The sequence below is a fragment of the Anopheles gambiae genome, chromosome 2 (assembly GCF_943734735.2).
Source record: "Anopheles gambiae chromosome 2, idAnoGambNW_F1_1, whole genome shotgun sequence".
NCBI lineage: Eukaryota > Metazoa > Arthropoda > Insecta > Diptera > Culicidae > Anopheles > Anopheles gambiae.
The window spans coordinates 41,950,214-41,962,206 of record NC_064601.1 but is presented as its reverse complement, the minus strand read 5'-3'; the positions used below and the strand labels follow the sequence as shown (position 1 = coordinate 41,962,206).

The window sequence follows — 11,993 nt, the reverse complement described above, 5'->3', positions numbered from 1 at the left end:
TGGTTGTATGCGTAAAACGCTTTTTTTGCACGCATCGAAGTGCAAGTGTTTGGGTGTTGGCATAAACATGCATTTTTTGGAAGCATACTCTACCAGGTTGTTTGTTTTAAACATAGATGCTGCATTTAAGCTTGTGTGGTTCAGAGGGGAGAAAAGCTGAGAGTATCAAAACAGATAGAGTCTCATGCTTGCTTAGCAGGACGTCGTCTGAAGCGAAAGCTTGTTCATCCGCACCCATAATTAAAAATATTTATTTTTAACTTCTATCTATTATTTAATTCCCTGACCGTGGCCTAGATGTGACAGGGGTGACGTTGCGTTGATTTCTTTGTGGGGTTTGTGACGTTTTTTAGTTGGCACACCGATGATGATTTTATTTTGATAAACCACCACAGTTGTTGCGTAGACCAACCACAACCACCACAATCTTCTGCAACGAATGCGCCTTATTTTTACGTACTTTGTTTAGCTGTAGTAGTATTCTCTTGATTTGCAGGGGTGCTAAGGTGTATTATTTTATTATGGATTTGATTGCTTACTATTCAAAATATTATTAAAAAAAATATAATGCAAAATACCTTTTGCATCACATTTACGTGTATCACATTTAATTCTCTTTTTTATTGCATTTGTTGTTATTATCATTGGGAAATGTTTCTACACATTGTACAAAGAACAAAGGGTAGTGTTTTTTTTATCCGGATGGATGACACAAATTACAAACATGTGTTGTGAATGTGAAACAATTACACAGTTTCGATTGCTACCAGCAAGGAAAAACCAGAACGTCACTGATAGGGTGGGGTGTTTTTATGTTAATATTATTTTGTTTCGTGACATCTGTATTAACAATTTTACAAATGAAATGACACCGGACGGGTTTAACAAAATGTTTCTAACGTTATTATGTACAGTGAACATAAGATAAAACAACTTGCAGACTGGGTAGGACAATGAGAAACGAATGTGAGTGTGATGTGGTTGTGGTGGTGGTGGTGGTAGAAAGGCACGGTGATAGTGGGATTGGGAAAGACAGATCAGGACACTTTTTGGCAGGATAGAGATCATCGGCACCACATTGGGAGACACAGAAACAAAAAGATAGCGATTAAAAAGGAACTCAGAGGAAGTCCCTTCGGAAGAAAACGCCAATGTGTAATTAAAACGGAAAACTTAAAGAGAAATTAAGAACAAACGGAGGAAAACAAATCATTGCCTCTGATCTCGCATGCGGTGCCGAGATTTGTGTGCTCTCAGGAGCTGCCCCGAAGAGACAGCGGTGCTACAAATCGTGTACTACCGGGCAAACAACACTCATTCCATTCACGCACACATCTACACAAACTAAAAAATCAAAAAAAGTAGCCTCAACCCCTCACCAGCATACCGAATGTAGCGATGCATCGCTTTGCTTGGGGGTGTGCTGGTCAAGGGCCTAACGAAAGGCAGCGAAACAAAAGACACAAGCAACACGGGACCCCGGGGAGTCGAGTGGTGTAGCATATTTACTTGGTATCATCGTCGGTGTGCTGTCCGCCGACTGTGAGTCACGCGATTTGGTCCGCACGGTTACGGCACGCGGGTTCAGCCCGACCAGCTTGCCGATATCGATGAGGGCATGGTCGCCGGTCGGCGAGTCGACGTCGGTCACCTTTTTGCCGTCGGCGTACACGGCGTACCCGGTCACCGGGCCGGACGAAGGTGGACGCGTCACCGGCTGCCAGGTCACGAGCAGCGTCCCGTCCTGTGGTCCAGCTTCGACTTGGATCTCCTGAGTGGAAGCGGAGCACGCGTTGGAAGTAAAAAAGAAAAGGCGTATAGAGAGAGCGAAAGAGAGCGAGAGAGAGAGAGAGAGAGTCATAGAGCGAGAGTGGGGGCAGTGTGAAGGAAACCCCCGTGAAAGATGTGGAGATACAAAGAGAGAGAGAGAGAGAGAGAGTGACGAGGTCAATGCAACGAACGTTGTGGTGTGCGATGGTGCGATGTAGGGCGAACAAGCATTACCTGTGGTGGATCTGGCAGTCCTTTGGCTAGGGTGCGGAAGTCGGTGTAAGCTCCGGGCGCTTCCTCTGGCGGAGGTCCTGCTGGAGGGGCCTGTTGCTGTCCCGACGCTCGCAGATGCTTTGCACGCACTGTGACGCGATACTGTGTGCTTGGGGCCAGCCCTGAATGAAAAAGATAGATTCGAGAGACAGAGGAAGTGGATGGATCAATTCCAGTGGCCGATCGGTTAGTCATCTAGCGCACGGCAAGACTTACCGGTAATGGTGTGCCGATAGACACCAGGCTTCACCGTTCTGACCTCCACGTTGTTCACGCAGACGACGTGCTGATGGTTGGAGTTGGCCGGTAGCCAGGAGATGACGGCACTGGAGCAGGTAATGTGTGTAGCCCTTACAGCCGATGGTCCTAAGTGTGCCGTATCACGGCCGATGATCATTGTACAGGCGGCATCGCGCGATGTTCGCCGGTTTTGCGTCACGCTACGCACACTAATCCTATGTGGCTGTGGGCAAGAGAGTTGAGGTTAGCAAACTACCAACTTCGACACCATCTCGCTGGACGCTGCTAGCGTGTGTACGTACTCGGTTAGAATCTACGCCTTCTACCAAGGCGCGGGTGCGCTCGGTTGCCTTTACCGTCACCTTGAGGACACCGTCCACGTACACGTGGAAGCTTTCGATCTGATTGCACATCGGTGGGTCCGGTTGCGACCAGCCGATCAGTACGCTCTTGTTTAGCTGCCGCTCCAGGGTGAGGTGCTTCGGTGCAGGAACTAACACGGAGAACATTAGTTCGGCGCCGGCTGCGGCAACGGTTCGGCAAAAGGATGACGAGGGGGAAAGGACAGAGACCGAGGACGATAGTGGAGTAGACAACAAACTTTTCGCTCACGACAACCAAACGCAATAGAGAAACGGCTGTTACACACACACAGGCGTACAGATACTCACACACACATACATACAGCGAGTAGAAGATAGAGAGAATGCATAAAGAACACTGAACTGGACAGACATACAAACAGAGAGCTAACAGAGACAAAAAATGAAGAATATTTGTATTGTGTCTTAGATGCTCGTGGTTTGCGTATTTTTGTTTGTTTGTCAGTTAATGTTCCAGACATTGTTTGGCGTTTAGTATTTGGTTATAAGGAATCGATTAAATGGTGTTTGTGTGTGTTTACTATTTCAACATGTTAACGGTTTGTATGTTTAAAGGAAGTTAAGTCCTGTTTTGCTCTTTGAATGAAAATACCAATTCTGTCGTCGTTTAACATATAGTTTGCAAGGAATTTATACACTTATTCAATTTCCTGATGTAACATTCGTATGAAATAAATCAGCGAAGAAGATGAGTCCTTCCAACTTTGAGAAAGCGATTTCCAGCTAAGGGGACATTTGTTTATTGGATCGACAGCTACCGGATTGTGTCACAAAGGACAGTCGTACACTCTAATACAAATAACAGCTGTTCTATATAGCTGCGCATTCGTAGTTAATTGTGTAAGTTTTTTGGTTTCATTTGCATGACATTACGTACATTTCTGTGTTCTGTGAACGTCGAACATGTTGTTTTGGATTTTGATCGAAACTCTTCTGCAATTATTAAGTGAACCTTTTGCCATACTGCCAAAATGTGTGTACAAATTGGATTTCAACATTTCAAAATTATAACGATTAAGACCCGTACTCATAATTGAAGTTATCTTTATTATAAGTAGAAATTCACCATGATATGTAACATAGGCATTGAACAATAGCTCAGAGTATCCAAACATAAAATCACGCTACCTAGGCATTCTGATGGAACTGGGCCATGTATTGCACTCCGCAACCAATTCTAGTAGACATTGAATTAATTTATTATTCACTAATCTATTTATATCCATTCAAACAAAATTGTTTCTAATGTATCGAAAGTGAGCTGTTATGAAAGGATAGAATCTGCAGAATTACGGGAAAAATTTATGGACGAAGTTACGAATGTCTTTTTGCCTCTAAATTCTCCCTCAAGTGACGAAGCAATTTGTTTTGAAATACAGAGCGCAACCGACGCCAAACTATATACCGCAAATGACGCCAGGCTCGATCAATGCGTAGCTGCAAAGTACGTACAACAAAGAAGTTAAACGATCGCGAAATGACAAATCTTTCGTGCTCATCATTATGCCGCCTGCAAAGCTTTTCCCCGCCAGTCGTAAACGATACCGAACCACACTTTTGACTTCCGGGTACACTTGAAGGCGCTACACACGTGCCCGGTTCGGTGCGGTGTAAAAGAAAAATTGAACGCAATTCAAACCGCAATGGCAACCGGTCCCCCAGATGCCGCTTAATGGCTCTACTGCTAGCCGTCCGCTTGCCTGCGCCAATATATGGCCGGATGGCGTGTTACATGAAAAATGGTTATCTTCCGGCAGAGTAAGGCGGTACGGGCACGGCAAGATCGAGCCACCCGATCCATTTCGATCCATTCAAGTGTGTCTGTCTCGCGCACCGACCGCCGTTCACCTTACTTCGCTCGGCTGGCTGGTAATGGCAATTTGAGGCGATGGGTTTGCGATAGTCCTGAGATTTGTATACCGTTTCTATTTCTGTTTTGTTGGCAGATTTTTGTCACCCTCCTCCACCTCTCTCGTTCTTCTTGCCTCTGTGGTGTTTGATCGCTTTAATGTAAGATTTATTGCAAACGTTCAAAAAGTATCACCACAAAGGTGGCAACCAGAGCTGTTGCGGTTGTTTTTTTTTATATTGTGCCTCCTCGGGATGGGCGCCTCTCTAAAGTCATTGCGCGCCGTCAGTCATAAGGTCGGCGGCCATATTGATGGTGGTATGGCGGTGACGGGGAATGTGCCCTACCGAGCCCATGGAGGGAGCCAATGGTTTTAAACTGCTTTTTCTTCGCATGGTTTACGCTTTGCTCGTTGCGCCCATACACAGAGTGGCAAAGGCGCGAGCGTAACATATTGTTCGCCGGAAAGATAACGAGCAAAAACGACCCAGGACCCAGGCGTGGTCTTGTTGCGTTGGTCGTTGCTGCTGTCGTTGGAAAATGGCATGCGGCAAGGGTTAACCGGAAAAGGCACGGCAAAGGAGCACGTTGTTATTACTCAAGCGCGCATCCCACATGGTACATCATACGGGTTGTACGATACATGCACCAGAAGAAAAAAGAGGTAAGGAGAAAGAGGGACAGCTACAGCAAAGAAAAAAATATGCTGATTCCATAACCACCGGTACTTCTTTTGGAGCTTTCAAAGCAGCCTGAGCGAGTGAAACTGACAGGAAACATGCACGGCCAACAAGCACGCGATTTAGGACGGTGTGCGCCAGTCATCCCGGGGACCTTCAGAGTGGCTCTCGTCGAGTGACAAAAGATGTAAGGATGCGTCTGCCAGAAGACAGTTGAAGCCGGCGGTGACATGCCGACGGACATGGGAATCGTGTTTTCTTTTCATGGGTGCTCGTTTTTTTTATTTTTCGGTCGGCTAGAGAAACATTCCTGCCCCTGGTTCCTATTTCTGCAAGGGGTAGGACATGCCTTTGCACACTCTGACATGCCTTGAACGGGCCCGGCCGCACGTGTATTCACACATCCACGTTTGTATGTTAGGAAGAGTGTAAAAATTCCAATTATTTATCTGTCGTATTCAACACCTCGTTCTTTCAACCGGAAAGGATATCGAATGAGGCATGCAGTTACTCTCCTCGTTTGCGCTTGGCACGGTGGTACCACGATTTGCCGTCTTTGCGCTCCAAAGACTTGTCGTGGAAGTTACACACTTTTTTGTTTGCCTCCATCGGATCCACACATTACGGCTGGTGTGCACTCGCCTAAGGTCTATGGATCGCTTTTACAATGGATCGTGTAGGGGTGCTTGAATCAAATTAACGTTCCAAAGCGAATTGCTGCGAGGCTTGCGGTGAGGCTTCATTTCCTTTCGTGCACTGTTGGGTGTTGCACCAGTTTGAAGAGTCGGAATTGAACAGCATGTTACTGTTCTTCGCAATCTGAATGCATTGCCCGGTACTTGGTAGCATGAAAGGAAATGCTACTCCTATCGTTGCACCGGCAGCAGCAAGCAACAAAAGCTTAATCCTAAAGAATGAAAGAATCGTTTCAAGTGCAAGTGCACCTCCTCTGTCTTACTGATTTTGTAAAATTGCACGTATCTGATGGCACAGAAGGTCAGTCAGTGCAATGTATACGTTTAAAAGGAGTGGCAGGCGTCAAGGTAGACATGTTTTTCTCAAAGGTGAGATGTTTTCTTTTCGCGTATGCCCGCATATCTGTTCATCTACGTTCTATCTATTCCCACCTTTTGCTTCACAATTGAGGCAGCATTGCAAAATGTGCTTGCTTGAATGTATGTGTGATGTATGCTAGTAGATAAAGATACTGCTGCTGCTGATGCTGATGCTGGTGCTGCTGCTAATGCTCGAAAGAGTATGTACTATTTGCCCGTAAGAGATAAGTTTGTCATGTACACATCCATCGCGTGGGAAAAGGCGTGATAGACCTTTTTGTCTCCCAATGCCACGTGGGTGGTTCCAGGCTAGCGAGAACACAGATTTGCTGTCATCTGTACAGAGAAGAGGCAAAACATTTCCCACTCCGGGGTTGGGTGGCAACACCAACGAAGAAGTTGAATGCGATGATGCCCTGGGACGGGACTATCACGTAGGGATTTAAATTAATAAGAACACTTTGCACCGGTTGAACGTAGTTCTTGGGAACGGCAGTAAGTGTCCCATGGGAAAACTCTTGATTTTCCATCGTAAAGAAGAAGAAAAAACAAACACATTGCACAACAAGCAAGCTTCCTTGCGCAGAATGTTCAAGGATAGCTTCTCTGCATTCATATAAACAGCAGCTTAGACACGTGGCCCACATGTTACTCAGCCTGTGTCAGTTTTCATTTTCCAGCACGCTAATAAAACGATAAAAAAGCACACTGGAAAGGGTGTAACTTTTCGCTTTTGAAAGGAAGTGAAAAGCTAAAACCAAAAAAAAGATGCCCTGTCAGCTATAACTATGATTTGTTTCTGTGTTATTGGAAAACGAGTTCAACGGTGAAGTTTCACGCAAAAAAGGGATACCAATAAAAAAGAACCCAGACCAAAAGACACCAAATCCAGCAACGGGAACATCTCGGGGAAGTAACATTTTGTGGCTTCTGCTGCACGCAAAAAATAATCATAAAATTGCTGCCAAACGGGGGGAGGGGGGGGGGGGTGGGAAAGGGAAGGGAACGCAGCAAACTTTCCATCAACTTTACCATCCTTTGGTTAGGGAGCTTCGTGCATACACGCATGCAAGCTCTGCGTCCCTTTTGTGTCAGTGTTGGGACGCACCCCGCTATATCGTTAGCAAGATAATCCGCCTGTTTTCCCAATTCTACTGTTGCCTTTTTGCTGATCGACCACCATTACGTCCCACCAGTCTGTTTTATGCACTTTCAGTGCATTTGAATATTCATCTTTCTTATCTCGGGTTTTCCGAACAACAGCTCTGCTGTTTGCTGGAAAGTAGCCAAATGTTGTATAGTTTCTTGTGAAAAGTTGATCAGACAAAAATGGACTGAAGTCTGAATTCTCTTTTTGAATTATTTTATACATTGTTATGTACACAAATTATTATAAACATAACTAATTTATTTATTAGCACAACGATAAATTTGAATTTTCAATTCAATCTGATCTGATCTTTTTTTTAGGTTTGCATTAGTATGCTAGCAGATTTGCTAGCCCAATCATGTTAAAACATAATGTTCATACAAAGAAAAACATTTTTAATGTACAATGCAAGGAAAAAGTGGAATTCCTACATAATGTCAATGCTTTGATCTCGCTGAGAAAAATACCACAAAAAAGACACGTGGACGATAAGCACAAAGAATGCTGAAAAAGGGAGAAGGTAAAGGTAGGACGTTACAAAACCTTTACAAAACAGTAAAAAAATGTTTTGCGTCCAATCTTATAGAGGAAGCGCCATAAGAAACCTTTATAGACTGAGACTTCGTTAAACTTTGTAATACATTTGGAGTGAGTTAACCGATAAGTTATTTGTTGAGCAGGTAACAGTCATTCTTTAATATGCACCATTTATTGATTCTCTATTCGAGTACATAGCTAGATTTTTTTACGCTTATCTTAATTTTACCAGATAACTAACATAATTTTGTTAAGAGTTAATGCTTATTGTGAACCAAAATTGTGACCGATCGGTCACTCAAAAATTGGTCGTTTGATATGACATGCTTTGTCATCTTTTTACAACATTCACTTTTGGTTCGTAGCTCCGAAGACCAGAGCTACCAATGCATCATTCGCCTGTTGGGCAAACGGTTTACGGTGTGTGTATTTGCTGTCGTTTTTGTGCTGTATGTTCTACTGCGTTTGTTTGCTGGTGGGGAAAAGTTTGTTTGCTGCAGCAAAGCTTAGTTGTTTTTTTTCCCTTGTCCTTGAAACACACGGGAGATCGTTTTTGGGTTTTTTCTGTGCCAACTCAAACAGTGTGTGCTGTTAGGGGGTGTTAGTGTTAGTGGGACGGAAAGGGTACCTCGTTCCATGGAATGTGTTTCATTTGAGTTTGTTGAACAAGCATTCTACTTTGATCGTGTATGTAGGTTCGTTTCGTACAGAGAATGTTTCTACATAGAGGACACACAGCATACGATGTAGTGTACACACACACACACACATACAAAGAGAAAGAGGGACACGATAAAGAAGTAGAGGAAGTAGATTCCTTAGACATACGTAGTGCAGAGTTTAGAAGGTGCTCAGTATAGATCGTAGAGGAGGAGCATAACAGGACAGAAAATAACTTCGGAAAGGTGGAACCATAGAAAAGATATCTCGCCAGGGAGAGGTTGGGAAATCTTTGCCGTTCCATTGTGGCTGGTAAAGCGGTGAGAGGTGTGGTAGCAGGGTAACCTACCTGTGTCGGCTTCGTCGTCCAAATCCTGACCTAGGTCGGTATGAGTTTCGCTGATCCGGGCCAGGTCTTCCGATGTGTGCGGTATGAGCGGATTGCTCGAGGGCCGTGGGGCCGGATCGAGCGGGATCGGGGCATCGTCCGCATCGCGTAACGTCGACACGACCGCCTGATGGAACTCTAGCAGATCATCACCTTTAAGGCAGGATGGGACAGTTTAGTTAGCCAGTAGCGAGGATCGAATGTGGCCTGATGGTGCAAACTACACGCCCAACACTTACCTACTAATCTCTGCACGAACGAGGCAGGCACGAGACCTCGGCGACCATCCAGCAGCTCCGCATCGAAATACCCACCCTGCGGTTCACCGTTGCCCCAAACTAGCAAGTAATCGCCCGCGCACAGTGCCAACTCACCCTCGGAACCTTCCACGCTGAAGAGGAAAGCGCAAATTAAGCAATGTACTAAGCCAATCGAGCTATTTCGCCAGCCTGCTTCAAACCCGGTACTTACTCGGGTGGATCGTAGGAAAAACGTGCTATAAACACACAGCACCGTCCCTTGCCCGGAATGTCCAGCATGTCCACCTGAGGTTCTCCGGTACCGTTCAGAGTCAAACCGTGGGATCGTGCTGCAGCAAAAGAGAGAAGGAGAGAGAGAGATAGAGTGAGAATGAGACAGAAGTACAGCGTTTCGTCATAAATGGCAGCAACCCGGCAGCCGTACGCTTACCTTCCAGTTCCATACCGATGAGTGATCGGTTCTGGGTGTGCATGAAGGCAGGATTAACGCCATCGATTCCAGTATAGCTATCTAGGCCCCAGTTGGCGGGCGGAATGGGTGAGCAGGGTGTGCCGCCACGCTGGCCGTAGCGCGTCAGCAGATCCAGCTCGTCCAGCGGCTTCATGTTGAGCTTCGAGCTGATGCCGCCGGTACCGCTCAGCAGCGGGTTCGTGTAGGTCGAGTAGGACGAGCTGGTGTTGTAGTTGGTCAGGTTCGTGCCGAGCGTGCTTGTGAGCGGATTGGTGGAGGTAAGATTGAGCCCGGCGCCCGTCCCCAGCCCGCTGCCCAGCCCGCTCAGCCCGGACACGCCTGCCCCGGTGACGCCGGACGTGGTGCCGAGCACGCTCGCCAGCCCGCCGGTGGTGGCCGAGTGCGTCGGGAAGGTGTACGACGAGGCGACCGGAGCCACGCTCAGCCCGAGCGTGTAGCTAGCCGAACCCGACGGTATCGAGTGCGTGTTGTGTAGCGACAGGACGGGCATGGTCGTACTCTACGCAGACGGCGGCAAGCAATGCGGAACACAATTGGGCGCAGCGCCGATGGAAAGTGCGCGAAGAAGAAGAAGGAGAAGAAGAAGAAACGAGACAAAGAAGAACGTCAGATACATACGCTGGTGACAGTAGGCAAACGGTACTAGTAGCGCAGACGACGACGCAATGGCTTTTTTTGTTGTTGAGGCGTCGCCTTGCGTTGGCTCTGGGAAAGGGGAAGACCACGGTATGCCAGCAAGCGTGCCCGTGTACGTGCACTTCAATGCGGACAATTTTGTCGGGCATTTTGATACGCGTATGCGACATACACGCTGCTCGTGCTGCTGCGCTATGATGATGATTGTACGAGATACGGTTTAGAGCAAGATGTAGGGTGGTTTGTGCGATGAAATGAATGAAATGGAATTGTGGAGTGAGAACCAAGAAAGAAAAACAAAACAAGAGAATGAAAGGATGAAACAATAATACCCTCATCTTAGTAAACTATCACAAACTACAAATTCCCCGACGCACTGGATGCTGATGACGGGCCAACAACGATCCTCACTTGCTTCTTGGTTCGTTTTCTTAGCACACGGGTCCCGGAAAACCGTACCGTGGCTTTGGTGGAGCAGAGAAAAGAATGAAGAATGCATGAAGAACGCCGCAGCCACACCGTGCAGGGCCCCAAAAACGGTCGGCCATTTACCGGCCAGCCCGAATGGGCTGAATTCAAATGAGGATGGAAAAATTGTCATGAATATGGTAATGGGCGACTGGTGGGTGCTCCCGCCGAAGAAAGAACGCTCCCGAATTGGTTGAGTCAGACGCAACCGATTCAACCTCTCAAAGTGTTTGCCACACGGTTTGTCTCGCTTGGCACTCTTTTCTGCGTAGTGTTTGTCTTCCGATGGGCAAGAGTAGCTGCAGCTTCCACTTCGTGTGTGTGTGTGTGTATTTATGTGACTGCGTAATGTAATTGAGGTACGATTCTCATACGGCTCGACATTAAAAATTCCGAACACCAAAGCTCGGTCGGCGAAGATGAGTATCAATGGTAAGCTGGTTAGCATTCTTATGGCCGTCCCGTGTAGCCGGTGATTATTTCAAACATAAATTCATAATGGAATTCCATGTTTTGTGGCGTTTCTGGGTTTGTATGCATGAGCTAAATGTTGTTATATACTATTTTATTGTAAATATTGTCTTCCTATTTTACGAAAGAAATAGGTTTATGTCAAAAGTCAATAATGAACTTAAAAATATAAAAAAGGCACCTTTTTCCTGATCCTGTAAGACAATGCCGGCAATTGTAATGCACTCTTTTTGGACGACGCCATCCAAATCTCTGTTTGAATTCAATACACTTCTAACAAGACCGCAAGCTTTACAAATCCCGTTTGAAGGCAAATAAACATCGTACCGAGAGGGTAAGCAACGGCACAAGCTGCTACAGCCGCGTAAGACGTGAAATCACACGATTGTTATTTCGACACATTCGACACGCTAAACTTACTGCGCCTCGGCTTAAATCGACACGGTTCAGGATGAAATATTTGTTAAGCAAATATTTGACGGAATGTGCTTTGTGCGTGTGCCTACACCGGGTGGCTCATCACGCACTTTACCCCTTCTTCCTCCTGCTCAGGCCAGACTGGCTGCCCGTTGTGTTTGCCTGTCGTCGGCACACTACACACCAGAAAATCAGACAATTTCCTCACCAGACCAGACACAGGGAGAGGCAGCCACCCTCAACCATGAGCGAGGGTGGAAAGGAGCGAAAACTCATCACAATCA

General features: G+C 46.3%; 1 protein-coding gene across 17 annotated transcripts in view; it reads right to left on the bottom strand.

Moving 5' to 3' along the window:
- Positions 1-11,993, bottom strand: part of LOC1271468 (RIMS-binding protein 2) — a 90,245-nt gene that overhangs the window by 24,660 nt on the left and 53,592 nt on the right. For 15 of the 17 annotated variants that reach the window (XM_061650536.1, XM_061650537.1, XM_061650526.1 and 12 more), the window contains 8 exons: positions 9,676-10,216; positions 9,457-9,574; positions 9,225-9,376; positions 8,947-9,138; positions 2,586-2,776; positions 2,260-2,506; positions 2,005-2,165; positions 1,510-1,771 (listed from right to left, as the gene is read on the bottom strand). In XM_061650536.1, coding sequence (XP_061506520.1) covers positions 1,510-1,771; positions 2,005-2,165; positions 2,260-2,506; positions 2,586-2,776; positions 8,947-9,138; positions 9,225-9,376; positions 9,457-9,574; positions 9,676-10,216 — 1,864 coding nt within the window. The remainder of the gene's footprint in view (positions 1-1,509; positions 1,772-2,004; positions 2,166-2,259; positions 2,507-2,585; positions 2,777-8,946; positions 9,139-9,224; positions 9,377-9,456; positions 9,575-9,675; positions 10,217-11,993) is intronic. The other 2 variants (XM_061650530.1, XM_061650539.1) reach the window with 1 other exon arrangement.